Source organism: Haemorhous mexicanus, chromosome 22 (assembly GCF_027477595.1).
Source record: "Haemorhous mexicanus isolate bHaeMex1 chromosome 22, bHaeMex1.pri, whole genome shotgun sequence".
NCBI lineage: Eukaryota > Metazoa > Chordata > Aves > Passeriformes > Fringillidae > Haemorhous > Haemorhous mexicanus.
The window spans coordinates 3,078,515-3,095,235 of NC_082362.1; the positions used below are offsets into that span (position 1 = coordinate 3,078,515).

At 44.0% G+C, this 16,721-nt stretch overlaps 1 protein-coding gene across 2 annotated transcripts in view; it reads left to right on the forward strand.

The window, feature by feature from the left end:
- CASTOR2 (cytosolic arginine sensor for mTORC1 subunit 2) overlaps nucleotides 1–16,721 on the forward strand; it is a 127,854-nt gene that overhangs the window by 48,465 nt on the left and 62,668 nt on the right. The window contains exon 2 of one of the 2 annotated variants that reach the window (XM_059866336.1): nucleotides 12,703–12,773. In XM_059866336.1, the coding sequence (XP_059722319.1) occupies nucleotides 12,703–12,773 (71 nt within the window). Of the gene's footprint in view, nucleotides 1–12,702; nucleotides 12,774–16,721 lie in introns of those variants that run through there. The other variant, XM_059866337.1, reaches the window with a different exon arrangement.

Genomic DNA, 16,721 nt, shown 5'->3' on the forward strand with positions numbered 1-16,721 from the left:
TGCTCCCTTTATCCTCAGCATAGTTTTAAAATATTCTTTAACTGTTACAAACTGTTTATTCCACCAGAGAACTTATCGGAGGAGCAGTAAATGTTAAGACCTGTCTGGGCTGTGTGAGGCCACAGTGAGTATCTACTTTTGTGCTCTGTTTTGTAAAGATGAGATGCAATAAAACCTGATATTGATACTGACTTTTTTAGAAATTGCTTTGAGGTCTTGTGAAAAGCAGTCAACAGAAGCCAGGTGGAATTGTGCCGAAGAGTCTTTTCACCTCCCTGTCAGGTCCACTCACCTAAAGAATTTCTGTTCTTTAGTTCTTATTCCATCTGTTACTATCTTAATTCAACATTTTACTTAGTTTTGTATGTTTTTCTAGGGTATTCAAGTGTTTTCTGTGACCTAAATATATTTTTAAGACCAAACTTTCTCAGAGTGAGTCAGGGAGAACTCACTGAGAGAAGCCCTGTGGAGAAGGACTTGGGTTGGATGAAAAGCTGGGCATGAGCCAGCAATGTGCAGATGCAGCCCAGAAAGCCAACCATATCCTAGGCTGAATCAAGAAAGTAGACAACAGGTCAAGGATTCTCCCCCTCTCATGTAGTACCTGGAGTGCTATGTCCAGGTCTGGGCATGTGGAGTTGTTGGAGAGGGTCCAGAGGAGGCCCTGGAGATGCTCCAAGGGCTGGAGCCCCTCTGCTCTGGAGCCAGGCTGGCAGAGCTGGGGGTGCTCACCTGGAGAGAAGAAGGCTCCAGGGACACCTCAGAGCCCCTTCCAGAGCCTAAAGTAGCTCATAAAAAAAGAGGTATTTTTTTACATGTGAAGATAGGGATAGGGCAAGAGGGACTGTTTTTAAACTAAAAGAGGAGAGATTTGAAGGTCTCTTCCAAGCCAAACCATTCTCTCATTCTTTGCTGCTAATCACTGGTATTTGCTGGCCCTGGAGATGGGAGAATTGTGCTCGGTGAGTCAGGCTATGAGTTTGCACTTTGCACTGTGCCTTACACCACCCAAAGTCCAGGGCTGCATTTCACCTCAAGTTTTGTCATTTATTCTGATTGTGGTTTGTCAGTAAAACAAACTTTTCACTGGAGTCTTTATGAAGCATTAAACAAAATTTAGGGTATTCACCCAGATTAATCAATAAATAAGCTTTTTTTCCTATGATCATGCTTTGATGGGTTTTGAAATAACAATGACAGGACTCCTACAGGCAAGGAATGAGAGCCCTGGTCTGCAGCTGTAAAGAATGTTTCAAATCCTGACTTCAGTGGAAATGGATTGTTGACATACTTCAACCATGTCCCTCAGTTCACAGGGCAGTGTTTTTCCTTAGATCTATAGATTCTTATTTTCCACTTTGCCTGTGTATATAGGGATCTTTATCCAGAAGAAAGAATTGGCACAAGAGCTTCCTTTTACTTCATTACACAGGTGTTATCCTGGAATCCTGTATTGCTAAAGTAATTCAGTTTTACAGTACAGAACCGAGGTGACAGAAGAACCTTTTACATTATAGGCTCAGCTTCCTGAAGTTTTGACTTGTTTTCTTTCCATGCTGGACACTGTTGATGTTGAATGCTTGAGCTCTTGGATGCCTGAGCTGGTTGCATTTTTCCACAGCAGGGAAACATCCCCTTCAGAGGTTTTCATCCCAGGCATTATGGCAAGAGCACACAGGTGTCACAATGCTAGACATGTCTGGAAGTATCTTATCTTCTCTTTTTTTGTCATCTGATAGTTTCATCCTCTTTATTGATGGAAATTAAAAGCAACATCTGACAGCATATTTTCTGTTGTGTCCCCTTTCCCCCTTGCTGGTTGGAAGGAAAAAGGAAGTCAGAGCATTTCCAGGCATGGAAGGATGGGGTGTTGGCATTGCCCAGAATTACCCTTATTTGGTTTTGGTGAGCCTCAACATAGCTACACACAGAGGAAGATCCAAGACCATTGCTCATTAAGTTCTCATACGTTGGAGGTGTCTTTTGATGATACAGCCTTTTATTGTTCTGAGAGTATTTGTTCTTCCCCAAACCTTTACAAGAGGAAGATCGTGGAGTTTTTTTGTAGTTTTTTAATCTTTGCTATTGATCTCACAATTTTAATTTACTGTTAATCTTTGACAGCTGTTATTTTGTTGTTTTAATTTTCTCAATCTATTTTAATACTTATCCTGCACAGCACTTGGTGAGGACAGGACACAAGTACATGATTACAGCCTGCTGGGCCTTCATAAGACCTGGTCATTTTGTAATCTTTGGCTGTTTCCAGAGAATGTGTTTAGGGACTCTGTTGGTTACTGAAGCATCTCTTCCCTTTTCTCATTCTCCCCTTCTCTGTGGTAATGCAGGTAATGCAGTAAGACATAAAATTAAATGGGGATTAGTATTTCATGAGAAGTGGTATTTTAAATGGAGCTGCACTTGATTCATTTATGCTTTAAAGGAAAGAGGGAAAGAGCATAAGGCAGGGGAAAATGTGCTAGTTAAAGTATTAAAATCTGCCAGGGGCATGGCATTTCCTTTAACTTCCAAAATACCTATCCAGTTGAAGATGAGTGGAAGTAGATGTTGTCTGTTCCCTTAGGGTCTCACTTCGAACTGTCTTACTTTGATGCTACCTCTGCTTGTGGAAAGGTTGTCCAACCATTATAAATGTGTTGGATTGGTTCCCACAGACTTGAAATGCCTCTTTACAACAAGGTGACCACTGCCATTTAGGTGCTTTTTTGTTTGACTAAGATGACAGCTAGTACTGATTTCTGCTAGTTGGAACCATAAACTGTTACCAAAATGCTGACTTTTTCCCTGATACAGTTCTGTCTTCCCCAGCACAATTCATCTTGTGTCTTGGTTTGAAAGACAGGTGTCTGCTAAGGAAGGCAGGAACTTCCCTTGGAATGGAGACTGTGACCCCCTCCCAATTATTATAACTTTGAAATTCAGGAGCTTTCAGGCAGAGATACAGGAAAAGGAATAACAGTTCTTCACTAGTATGTATGTGTATAACAAGGCAAGCAACAACAATGGCAGCAACAACAAACAAACAAAACAAAACAAGAAATACAACAAAAAAAAGAAAATAAACAAACCAAAAAGCCTAACCAAAAACAAAAAGCAGAAAACCCAATAAAATCCCTTCCCTTCTCCTTAAGCACTCCCCCGGGTGCAGTTCCGGGCACGGCCGCCAGGGGCGCTGCTGGCTCCCGGCGGGCAGGGCGGGGCGGGGACTGCCCTGTTCCAGCAGGGGGCGCTGTGGCGCGGGCTCGGGCACCACACGGTGATGGCGGCTGGGCTGGGTGGCGGAGCTGGGCTGCAGCAGGAGCTCGGCAGCTGGAGCTGTCACTGCCTGCTGTCTGGGCAGGCAGGGACTGTGGGCTACAGTGTAGCAAAAACCCAGAGCAGTGGTGGAAGAAACAGCAGGGGCTGGGCAGCAGCAGCCTGGCTGGTGAACAGGCTCGGGGATCCCGGGTTTCCCCTGAGGCCCCCCAGCAGACGGAGACAATCCCGTTTAGTGAGGCAGGGCGCTGGTAAGGTACAGTGGCCACTCTTACCAGCAGAGCTGCACTCACGGTAGAAGAAAGGCAGCAGCCAGAACCCTGCAGTGGTGGGAACTCTCCCCTCAGTGACCACAGCCTGTCTCTCCTATGGATGCTGAGAGAACAAGAGCTGGCAGCTGCCCCAGCCGCTTTTTTCCCAGCCCAGTTCTCCCAGTATCTCTGAAGGAAAGAAACCCTCAGGTAAGAGTGCAGCAAGGTGCCCTCCTCCCCTGAGCTTGGCAACTTGTTTTGTCTCTCCTAGGTACCCAGTCATTATTGTCTCATAGCAACAAAATGGGGGAAAATTCCCTAAGAGGAAGAAACAAAAGGAGAACTCCTAAACCCCGACATCTTGTTTGAAAAAACAGCTGTTTTCTCATCACCAAGCAAACAGAACAGCATTACAAAGCATGTTCCTAATGCACCTGTGTGATTTGCTCTCTGGAAATGTCTACACTTCATTGTGCTGGGTCTGCACAGAGAGCACCCAGAGAGTTCTGCTGTGCAAGAGCTCTTGTGCTGAAACTCTGAAAGGATCAAAAGCCAAATATGAAGGCACTGCAGCCACTTACATCAGCCAGCAAACATATCCCAAATGTCAGAGCATGGCCTGGGAATGGGTAACTCCCTTAACTTCTGGTGACTTCTGGAGCATTGATTTGAGGCCCTGATTTGAGCTGCTTTTGAGTTCATGTGACTTCTCTCACACTGGTGGTTCTGCAGGGGTCTGAGCCAGACCCAGTAAAGCTCAGTCCTGTGGAGTGACTGGTGTGTTCTTCAGAGTGGGGAGCAACAAGGAACATCTGTGGGATGGTGCTGGCCATGACACTGATTTTGACCCAAGCAGTGACCCACTCTGCATTATCATTTATGACATGTATACTTCTGCAGGAGCTTTGGCTTTTGTTTTGGGTGTTGATTTGGCAGCTGGATTTTAGGAACAATATTCCAAAACGGCAAAATTCCATCTGAGCCATGTAATGCTGACTTGCTGAATAATCTCTCATGTTTTCCTTGGGGCTGGTAGGCCTGGGAAGAAGTTTTATGCTTCTGCCTTTACTATGGGCTATTCCTTTGCAGTGTGAAGAGACCAATTTAGAGAGAGTGTTTTGGAAGAGTATTGTTAAAAATTATACCATCTGACATTTTCAAGGTTGAAACTTTGTGGATAGTCAGTATTGACTGTCTTTAAAAACCTTAAAATTCTTAAAATGCATTTTCCATTTCACTTATGTATATAGAGATCTTTATCCAGAAAAAATAATTGGCACAAGAGGAGCTTCCTTTTACTTCATTAACAAAGGAAGCAAATGAAGCTTCCTTTTGGTGCCTCTGGTAGTTGTGGATTTGGTTAACTATGGGTTTATGGAAAGCTGAGTACAGGCACATTTACAGTACTGTTTTGTACATAATATGAGCTAGAATATACAGAAATACTAAACATCACTGGGCTGGGTAGTACCCACCTTGAGCAGGACCCAAAAGCAGAGCCTAGGAGAATGAGAACAGTCAGAGGTTGCTTTTGCTATAAAGGTGCCCTTAGTCGTACAAAAAGCTGAAACTTCTCTCTGAACTTAAAGGAAAGTTGGTGAAACTCTGTTTTTTAATTTTTTTATTCAGGCTCCTAAATATTTAATGTGCATTAAATTTGGGGTTGACATGCAGCCTCACAGCATTCGTCCTCAGATTGATGTGGGGTGTTGGACCTGCTTGCAAGTGGAAGCTCTTTGAAAATGATGAGGCCTGAAATGTGTTTCTCCTGCCTCTCCATTCCCATGGAGTATGGCTTGCTGAATCTCCTCCTCCCCCTTTAATTCCCTCAGCACACATGTTCTCAATTACTGCCTACATTGAAGCTGCAAACATTTCTTGTGCATCCAACTTTCTATACTGAGCACTGGAAATATATTTTAGCAATTTGTGGGAGAACTGTTATGTCCCATGCTGGGAAAATTGTGTTTATTGTTCCTGTAGGAAAACAAGTCCACAACAGATTTTCTGTTTCTTCATCCTTCTTTATGTATCTTGGAGCAATATTGTAAGAGCCTTTTACCCCCAGTGCACTGAGCATGGGTTGCTCCTATCTTTGAAATAAAAAGCATATGCTCTGCAGTCTGTGTTTTACATTGCTGTCCACAAAATAATCACTGGATTTTGGCTGATCACAATAATAGCTACTATGAACCCCAAATATATCAGTTTGGATGTACAGCAGCATTACATTTGATGAAAACTCAGTTGTATTTTAGTGTTGGTAGGATCCAAAAGTCAATATTCTGCAGCAGAGGGCATTAAAGGAGTGATAGCAAAATGCCTGATTTGGAAGGGAAAAGGAAATGGGAGTTAGTCTTTTTCTCATTGTGTGCATTGTTCTGATATGATAATCCTTCAGGATCCAGGTGGTATCATGTGTTCACTAGCCTTTGTTGTACATTAAATCATACTTTATTTTCAGCTGTAAACCTTGGGACCCACACCCACATCTGTAACATATTTCTCAGTTCAGATTTTGGGTTGCAGAAGAGAATTTTGCGGTTAAGGAAAATGCGGTGTTGTACTCCACCTCTCTCTTGTGCTGAAAATTAATTCAACTCTGACAGTGATCAGGGGATATTGTTACTGCTGTACAGACAAAGTTTTTAAAGCACAGTTACCTTCTGCTTAAATAAATGATGGGCTTGTTCAAATGGAAAAAATTACTTTTGCATCTCATCTGTGACTAAGTTGACTCACAATAGAGGGGCCCCTGAGAATGCCGACACACAGGGATAGCAAAGACAGAAGAGGAAAAGGTGTGGATCAATTAGTTAATTGTTAGATAATAAATGAATACTCTTTGCCATTGCACACAGACTAAACCTCTTTTTCATTTACTGCTTCAACTTCCCCTTCAGAGATTTGCTGACAGCATTCTCTCCCAAAGCAAGGAGCTGTTGCCATTTCAATGTAAACACTCATTGACCCTCTGTGGAGATTTGAAAAATTGCTTTTCTGTCATTAACAATGATAAATCTGTAAACAATATTGTTAAAGATGCTGGGGGGGTGGGCATCAAACCAAGAGGAACAGATTAAAGGAATTTAAGAAGTGATTTACACTTTTACAGTTATGCTCTGAGAAGGAGACTGTACAGGCAGCACTGTACAATGCATCCAATGTAGTTTCATGAAAATTATGTTTATAATTCTTGATGAAATTTAAGGATTATGGAGTTTTTGCTGTTCCTCTGCTGCTTGTCCTGGGGTGATGTTGCACCAACTGAGGCACTGCCGTTTCTGATGTGTTGCTTAAAAATGCTGGAGGAACGACAGCAATAAAACATGAGCAAAGTGCCTGAGATGCTCATTTAATTCCCATTAGCACAATAAATGTGAATATGATGAGGTTTGTTTTGCTTTTATATCCCTATGCTTCTCCACAGGGATGGTTTAGATCTGTATCAGAAATGGAAGCTGAGTCATAGGTTGGCCAGGAGGACCAGAGTGGAGCAAGGCATTTGATCTGAGTTTCTGGAGCTAACAATGTAACTCTGGCAATTTTGGAAGGAGGTGTTTTTTACTGGCAGTCTGTTGGGTTTTTTTAAAAGTGGATAGGAGTGTTGCTTCATTGTCCAATTTGTAAGTCCAAAGACCTTGCAATCTATATCAGCAGACTGAAATAATTCCTCATGTAATTTATGGATTTACCTGAAAGAAAGAGAGCTTTCCTGCCTGCCATGCAGGCTTTGGTCAGTAGCAATGGCCATAACCTCCCCTGCTTGCCCAGGGCAGTGTGCCTGCAGCCATGGGGACTGGATCCTGGAACCCAAGGGCTGTGTGGCTGCCTGCCTCAGCACTGGGCCAAAGGTGCTCCCATCCCAGCAGGCACAGAGGCTGGGAACAGAACCAGTTGCAGGGATCTGGCTTAGCAATGACAGCCTGTCCTGCAGCTGTCCTCACACAGCTGGCTGGAATGACTGGAGGAACGTGTTATCTAAGGTAACTTTATCTTTTGGATATTTCTGTTAGAGGCAGCTCTCCTGTCTCTTGGGTCTGAGGGTTGTGACACTGTTCACGCTTCAAGTGTCTTCATCCCCTCTCATATTTATTTGTTCCTAATAATTTTTTTTCTGGAGGAGGAGAAGAATGGAAAAGCTTTTAAATACGGGGTTTATGTTCTCAGAGAAGAATGTGCTGAGGGGCCTTGCAAGCAGTTTTCTGTTCTCCCCCCAGGTGCTCTGGGCTAAGAGGATGTGTCTTTGTCCTTTCTGCATGTTAATAGTTATTATGGTTCCCACTAATGGTTTTATAGTAGGTCAGTGTAGCACAGGCACCACGTCAGCAGTGCTTAGGATGGTCATGGTTGGTCCATGTTTAAAGCTTTTGCTGTCCCTTGATGCTGGCAGTGCTGTGCTGCTTTGGTTCCTGAAGAGACTCATGTCCTGCTGCAAATGATATGTGTGTCTGCATTTCCTCTTGTGCTATGGTTCACCTTCTGCCTAAGCTTGCCTTAAATTCACTTTATCCTAGTGTGGAGGTTCTAAGTGTTTCATTTTGACATAAAGAGCAGCAGATGATTTTCTTACCAGCCTCCTGGCTTTGTGGAGCTGCACAGCACCCTGATAGTGTTCAGCAGCTCCGCACTGCCCTGGCAGGAGCTGCAGAAATGTATCCAGTGGGCAATAGGAGGGATGATGTTGGTTTTGATCCTCTTAAAGGGACTTCCAGTTCATATTTACAAGAAGTGAGCATGGAGTACTGTGGCCAAAACTAGAGGGGCCCTGCCTCCAGCCAGGTGGAGGACAGGGACAATCAGATCTACTGGACTGTGTGGATGTGTGGCTCATCAGAGCCACAAGCTTTAGTTGACACTGCTGCACAGTGCACCCTGATCCCACCCAGATATGTAGGGGCAGAATGCAGCTCTGTTTCTGCAGTGACAGGAGGATCCCAACAGCTGACTGTGCTGGAAGCTGAAGTGAGCCTGACTGCAAACGAATGGCAAAACCAGCCCATTGTGCCTGGCCCAGAGAGCCCGTGTATCCTTGGCAGAGATGGCCTCAGGAGAGGGTATTTCAAGGACCCAGAAGGACATTGTTGGGCTTTTGGGGGAGCTGAATATCCTGCCTGGTCTCTCAAAGGACCCTTCTGCAGTAGGACTGCTGAGGGTGGAAGAGCAACAGGCAGTGATTGCTACCACACCAGTGCCCTGACAGCAACACTGCACCAGCTGGGACTGTGGGACCCCATCCATGGGATGAGTTGAGAACTGGAGAGCCAGAGAGTGCTCAGCGGGACTTGCTCACCCTTTTAACAGTCCTCTATGGCCTCTGTATCATTAACAGCACAGGTGTCCTTTACTGCTTTCCAAACATGTCTCACAAGATGTTGCACTGAATCTTCCTCTTGTCATTATTTATAAACTGCAAAAAGGACCAACAAGAATTAGATGATTAGCGTGTGTCTTATTCTGTGATAAGAATATGTATTGTCATGATAACATACAGAGGGAAGCATAAAAATCCCTCCTCATCTCAAATGGGAAGACAGCCTGGAACAAATCCCAACAAGTTACGTCTTTCATATTCACACTGATGAACTTGCTGCTGCTTCTAAATTTCTGTTCAGTTCAACTGCTTCTTTGCAAACTTCTGTGTTACTTCCAGACTTTGCATTTGACTTTCTTGAATGACATTTAGCCATGGATTCCTGCATGTGAGGAGACCAGCTGCCCACGTGCTTCTGGAATGGATCTTTTCCATAGGGCAAACAGTTTTGTAACACTTTACCCTGCTGAGATAACAATTAATCAAGCAGTTTCTTTATAAATAAGGAGGTAGGACTTGTGGTCTTCCTTAAAGACCATTGCCTGTACTGAACTTTCAAATGACCCATAGCAGTATTCCCAGAAACTTGTGCTCTGTGTGTGACCCAGAACAAGTGGAAGTCACATTCATCCCACTATTTACCACTCTTGTGATCTCAGCAGACCTGGGAAACCAAATGTCTGAGGAGACACTTCTGGTGTGGACCTGCAGGCACAGCCAAGCACTCCACTCTCCTGCTCACTTCTCCCATGGAGACTGGAGCAATGTTTGCAAACTGAAATGATGCTGTTGCTGCATCCCGTAGGCACTTTCCTGCTCTGTGCAAGCTTGAGTATTTCTTCCATACACAGTGTAAGCTTTGCAGTTTCAAAGATCTAATCTAATAATAGATTGGTCTACATTTGTGGCGTTGCCAGAAAAAGGCATATGTTGTCAGGCAGTCAAAGTCAGCAACAGTGCTTAAGTGGAAATGTGCTTAAACACTGAGAAGGCAGAAATCCAAAATAATCCATCCAAGGTTTGGCTATTAGGAAACTAAAAATACTGTCTTCCTACATACAGGTTTCCACATGTACTTAGAGAAATACTGTTTGTCTGATGTCTCAAAGTTATTAAAGGGTAATTCTTTTCCTTTCTTGGATTTGGTGTGATAATAGAAGATGCTGTTGGCATTCACCTTATCAAAGACTGAATAATTTCTATTTCCTCTTCTATTTAAGAGGAAATAGAATTTATTAAAATAACTCAAATAGAAGAGGCATGTGTAGTGTAATGTGGGAGAGAAAAATGACATTGAGTTCCTTTTTCCTATCACACAAAGTTTGCAATTCCAGTTTTTCATGTCTAGATTTCCTCTGGGAAAAGAATGCATCATTGGCTTGAACTAAGTGAATGTATACCACAAGAACCACTGGTCTTCTCTGTGCTGGTGGAAGACTTCACTTTTACATTCAGATGGCTCTGTGGCCCTGACCTTTTACAGAGCTGCACTGACTTGGGGACTGGGCTTTGAGGTGGTATATGAAGATATGAGGTTTTGACATGAGTTCTGAGGCAGCAATTATGGGATTTCATGTGTACATATTCCTTAAATATCATTATATTTAGATGTGTGGCCAGAAACTGGCATCTGTCACAATCATTCTTCTTCTGCTGAGGTCAGTGTGTGCACACAGACACATATTACTGTTCTAGTAAAAAATTCTGCCATAAATGCCATCGCAGATCAGGAAAGGTTAGGTTTTTAATATTAATGTTTTCTCCTTTAGGACTTCTAGTTTCTCCCTACTCAGCATGCATGTGACTCAGTCAGGCAGTAGAGTTTTATTTCAGTGCCTTCTCTAGGGAATTCACCCACTGTAACAAATACTTCTGCCTCCAAGAACCCACCTGAAGCAGCATCCCAGAAGCTCTTTTTGCCCAGCTTGTATTACCCCTTGCACCAGTAGCAGCCTCATGCAGTTTAGAAGTGATGGTAAAAAAATTGAGCTGCTGCTGTTTTCTGCATCTTTTGCCATTATTCCTGGAGAGAGTTGATTTGGTAAATGCAGCTGTCACAGCAGCTATTACCAATGACACAAAATAATTAAGTTGTGGTTTCTCTTGTGGTGGGGCCACGTCTGTATTTTATAATGATATGTCTGTGCTAGGAAGGAGTGTTATGCTTGATTGTTGTGATGGATGCTTCCAGGAAAACAGGACAGGTCTCTAAAGGCAGGTTGTCTAATGCTTTCCATGTGCATGAAATCCTGTTGGTTACATGGCACACCACTAATTGAACTGTGTGTTGTTTCCTCTCAGTTTTCTGATGAGGTGATGAGGAGGGCAGCATCCATCTCATTTTTCTCCCTCTTGCTTTTGGAGGGGATAGCTGCTATGTTTGTTCTTTTCAGCCAGTCAAAAGAATACTGAAGCCAGGTTTTCATCTGATTCTTTATGAAGTGAATGCTTTCATTTTTTGATGTCTTGAGCCACCAACATGGGGTTCCAGACTTTCAGAAGTCTTTGAAGACTTTTGGACACAGATGCTCAGCAGTGCTGAGAAGCTCTGGTAGTCTCTGATTCTTGAATCCTGCTGAACTGTGCTTCATGCAGAAATTACACTGTGAAGATGCTGTGAAATTTGGGGGTCTGGAGAACAATCTCTCTTTTTCCAGTATTTAAAATATTTTCTGTAGGTTGTCTCAGATAAATTTGAGAGTATTTTAGTGTAACTGTGAAATCCTGCTCTTTGGTTCTTAGAGACGCGTGGTCTCTTCCTGCTGCACCCATTTTAGAGGGAATAATTTCTCCTGGTCTTAGGCAAGAAACACACTCAGTCCACATGCTCTGGCATTCTCCTGGAGGGGCAGGGAGCCCTGTGGGTGTCAAGGATGCTGGCCAGCTCTGTACCGATGCTCTGCTGAAGGTGAGCATGAGCTTGCAAAATGTCACACTGACCTTCCTGCCATTGCTGGGGACCAGCTAAATAGAAGCTGGGGTTTTTTTCAGTAGATGTTGATGTACATATGTTGATGTGTCAGGGGAAAAAAAAACCTTTTTGACTATATGTGGTGTTAAGCCTTAAGGCTGAAGCTTTTTTTGTTTGTGTGTCTGCAGTGGAAGAATCCCATGTCACATTTGATTTGTATCTCCTGTTAGAGGTGACATTGTGTTAAATGGTGAACGAGCTGGGGGTGCTGCACTGCACATGGCCTGTGATGTCAGAAGATGGAGCAGAACAGAGGCCCCAGGGGGTCGGGCAGGGGGACAGCTCAGCCATGTGTCCATTGGCTTCATGGCTGCTACCACTCTTCTTCACCAGGAGCACCCCAGGAAGGGGAGAGGACCAGCACAGGAAATTGGGCTGCTGTCTGCTGGTGGCAAAAGCCTCTGAAGGAGCAGGAAGAGATACTGGGGCTTGGTTGAGAGGTTAGATGTCCAACCTTGAGAAGGCAAAAGCTTCAGTGGGCAAAAAGGTGCATGTGTGAACCATGGAAATGCTTTTGGAGGATGCTGGAGTGAGCAGTCAGTGGGCAAAGTTTTTTGCTCAGTGCAACACAGCAGGTCCTGGATACGATGGGAAGCCTTAAGGGATATGGTAATTAGGGAAAGTAACTAAGAACTAAGTAATAAAAACAATAAGGGTTTTACCAGCTTCATTGTGCATAGGCAGGCAGCAGGGAATATGGGTCACACAGTATGAGCTACCCAGAAATAAAATCCAGGTCTGCTAATGCCTCAGGCCTCTCCATGAACATGAGACTGTGACTCTCTCCTTCAGCACAGCTTGGATGGGAAAGGATTTCCATTTTAGGTGGAAGATGAGGCTCTGCTCAGTCCAGGTGCTAATCATGTTCTCCTGCTGTTTGCCTTTGCCAGGTGCAAGTTCTTCAGCCTCACAGAAACCCCTGAGGACTACACCATCATTGTGGATGAAGAGGGCTTCCTAGGTAAGTGTCAGCACGTGGCACTTCTGTATCCAGCATGGGGTGGATGAGGAAAACATGTCATCTCCCTGAGTCTGTAAACCAAAATGTTTGTAAAACAAGTCTGTTTGTAAGTGCTGGTAGTGCAGCTCTGAAAGATACTTTGATCACTTAAGCATGCTGTCTCTGCTGCCATGCTGTACAAGGCAATTCAGATATAGAGTATGAATATATTTGAATGCTGGGAGAGGATCCCACACAAGTCTTAAGGAGTAGTTTAAGCAGGTTTGAAAAAACAAAACCCTCTGTATACAATTGCATTAAAATGAGCTGGCCTGTGTCCTCAAGCCTCCATAAGTATACCACATCTTGCATTTCCAGCTTCTGTGAACCCCTGTCTTTGAAAGGAGCACTTGAAGATGAATAGTTTGTATCATCCCTACAGCCTGCACAATGCTGTGGAGTTGTGACTGGGTTCCTTTGGCTCACCTGTGTAAGCTGTGATTTGTCCCCTTTTCTTACACCCAGCTCTCCCTGGACTAAGTGTGCCATCTTTACCTGGGGTGGCTGAAGGGGTCAAAGGTGGAGTGGTTGTGTGTCACAAAGGTGGTTGGCATGTGCTTGAGAGCTGCAGAGTCTTGGCATTGTGCAAGAGCTGATGTAGAGGATGGTTTGGCTTTGTAGATGGAAATAGTTTGTAATAACCTTTATCATGTGTGGAGGTTTTGTTTGTAATGGTGTTATTGAGGTGAGGGAATGAGGAAGTGTTGGGAAGCTGTTAGTATTTTTGTTCAGTTACTCTTTCTGTGTTTGGAATTAAAAGTCTACACATTTTGAGGTCAGAGAAAATTCATTAAAATATGAAAAAAAAAAAAAATTCATTCCTGAATAGGAATTAACTCTTGAGAACCTTCTGTGACACTGTAATATTCAGTGGTTTAGTAATATCCAAACTACAAGGAGAAAATTTGAAACGACACCATCTTTATTTAGTACAGAATTTTATGATCAGTAACCTTGCTGAAGCTGGCCCTTTTCTGCTTCAGGAATACTCACAAACATGATAGAACAAGCTACATTTTAGACCAGTACAGCAGTACCTAAAGATTTTAGCAAATTGATCACTAAACTGAGAATGCTGAATGGATCTTTACAGCTGTATCTGTTTATAATTTGGGAGTTTTGAGGTTTGATTGAAAGCCTATGCCATGTACTTTTGATCCCAGGAAAGGTGACAGAGGGTTCTGCTGCCAGAGTGTCCCCTGTTGTATTTTTTTAAGGGGCATACTCACAAGACTTTTACTACCAGTGGTAGTGTCAACTTTTTTGTTATCAGTGGCAACTGAAGAAAATTAATTCTAATTTGGTTTTGCCTTGATAGTAGGATGCAGAGCCTCCCTCTAACAGCTTAATTTTAAGTGAAGGCTCACTAAAGGAGGTGAAAGTTTCTGGGTTATTTTCCAAGGGGCACAGCACATGGCACAGCAAGAAACCCAGGGATTCTCATTCTTAGGAGGGAGTCTGTGTGACTGAACCTGCAGGTGGGATGTGCCAGGGGGATGCTCATCTCCAGCATCATGTCTGTGTCTGACATCCATGGCACTCGTTTCTCTGACCAGTTGGCATGACACAGATTTTTCAGTTCAGTCACTGGTGACAAAGTTGAATTGCAACCATCCCTGTAGAGCCTCCAGCAGCCACATTGCTGTTTATCTCTCTGGAAATTATACTAGCTTGAAACAAAAGTGAGCTCAAGCAGTGGTCTGGCTCGTCCATACTGAGGGCCTGTTGCACTGTGCACCATTGTTTGTGCTCTGAGCAAATCCCAGGTCTGGCACCACCACTGTCCTCAAGAAGCTGCATGTCCCAGGTTATCTCTGTGAACCAGGTAGTGCTGCTGCAATTCAAAGCAGAAGTCCTCTCTGGATCTTCTGTTACCTTGGCTCTCTCTGCCCCCTGAGCTTGGTGCTGAAAGCCACAGTGCCCACAGTGCCCCCCCACAGTAGCTTCCTGTGGCTGTGGTTTGGGCACAGGACATTCCTGTTTTTCTCAAATACTCCCTATGCAGTTGGGCTGCTAAAGCAGGGCTTTGCAGGAGACAAGATCAGCTTCCCATGGGAAGGAGGGAGTATGCTAAGGCCATCCTCTGCTACAGGGTGGTGTGTAAGCCAGGTGCAAAACCCAACCTGTAGTAGTGCCACAGAGCTGCTGGCTTCATCACCTTTTGTGTGCTTTCCCTTGTAAGTGATCTGCTGGTGAGACCTGTATACACCACATCCTGCTAACTCTCCTGCCACAGCCCCCATATCCTTTGGGTTTGTGTCCAGCCCGTGTTCTTCTTTATGAATTGTTGGCACCACATCCAAAGCTTCATCTCAGGGTTAGCCCTGAGATGAAGCAGTTCCATCCCTGCTCCTCAATTCTGTGTGGTATAAGTTTTTCATAGTCTGGAGAAGTCCAGAAGTCACAGTCTAGCTAGAAATGTCTCAGCCAGAAAAAGTTCACTTTTCCATTGTATAGCCTGTAATCAGCACATGGGCTTGAACAGAATCAAAATCTCTGAGTTGCAGCATCCCACCTTCTTGCAAAACAGTACCAATTATGTCTGCCTTGAGTGCATCAGCTGCCTCTTGTCCTGAGTAGTGAAGTGCCAAATTCAGCTCAAGAATTACAAGGTAGATCTGCACCTTTGATGAGCAGTTCAGATAGCAAATCCAACAGTAAATTACTTCCTTTTTCTTTCCAGGTAACTTTTTTCTTGCAGTGCTTAACAAACTCAATGTAAGTCTCTGCAGGATAGGTTTTTCTGTGTGGGAAATGAGAACCTTTCTCTCTCAGGCACCTGTATGAATTTCTGCTGCAGCAGCCATGAGAAGGTTCTGTTAGCTGGCACCTTCCATGTTAGCCAGGCCTTTTCTCCTGCACATCACGAATACCACTGATGGGAAAAGAGGCTGAAGAAATACCAGCACTTTCATCAATCCTTGAGGTTAACACTTAAAACATACTGACATGCAGTAATCATTCTTAACTATTTTGTCAAAAAATAACCCCTAGGCTTGTTCTACTGAGAGCAGCAAGTTGGGCTGGTAAAGCAGTTGTTCTTTTTTCTCCCCAGAAAATGTCCACAGTGCAAAGCTGTAACCTGCTTAAGCATTCATCATGCTGAAAGGGAATGGCTACAGCCTAATTCTTGGCTTTAATTCCCTGGTGGTGAGGTGGGGATTATATTTGCACAGAACCTTGTTTGTTCCAGTGGCTGTTTCTTGGGCTTTGGCCTGCTAATGAGAAAGAATTTTCTTCAACAAATAACCCAGGGAACTGTGCACAGAAAGCTCTTTTCCTGGCTGATACTGAGATGAACTAGGAGGAGAAGTTTGACCATGGGCTCTCCTTCATGAAGACAAATGTCTCAGCTGGTGGGGTGCTTGGATAGCCGTGTATGGTCCTGGCATTTATCCCCCTGCTGCACAGCCAGCACATGGCAGAAAGGTGGAGTGGCTGCTGCTCCCTGAAATACAGGAATATTTGGCTGGTTTGCTTTTTTCCCAAAAGTTTGGCTGAAAGCAGGAGCTGTTTGTGCATGTAAAGATATACCATGGCCCTGTGTTCTCTGCATAGCCTGTTCCTTTTTCAGAGAGCAGCAAGGACAGATTCACTGTCTCTGGGCAGCTGCATGAGCAGAGCTTCTAGCCTTGCTGGTTCCAGTAGTCTCTGTTCATCAAAGGTTTTAGCTTTTACACACTGAATTGAAACACATGCCATCACACCTGGAGGTAGCCATCATCTGGGAAACTCTGTTTATATGCACTGGGAACAGCTGCATAAATGGGGCCTGGGACAGTCTGTCACCCAGGTGAAGCTGTGCTGAAGATGGCTTATGGTAAAGCACATGTTGCTACCATTTTCAAGGTGAGGTTACTGGCTTCCCAACCTTGGCACTGGGTTGGTGTCCCTTGCCTGCAATCTTTC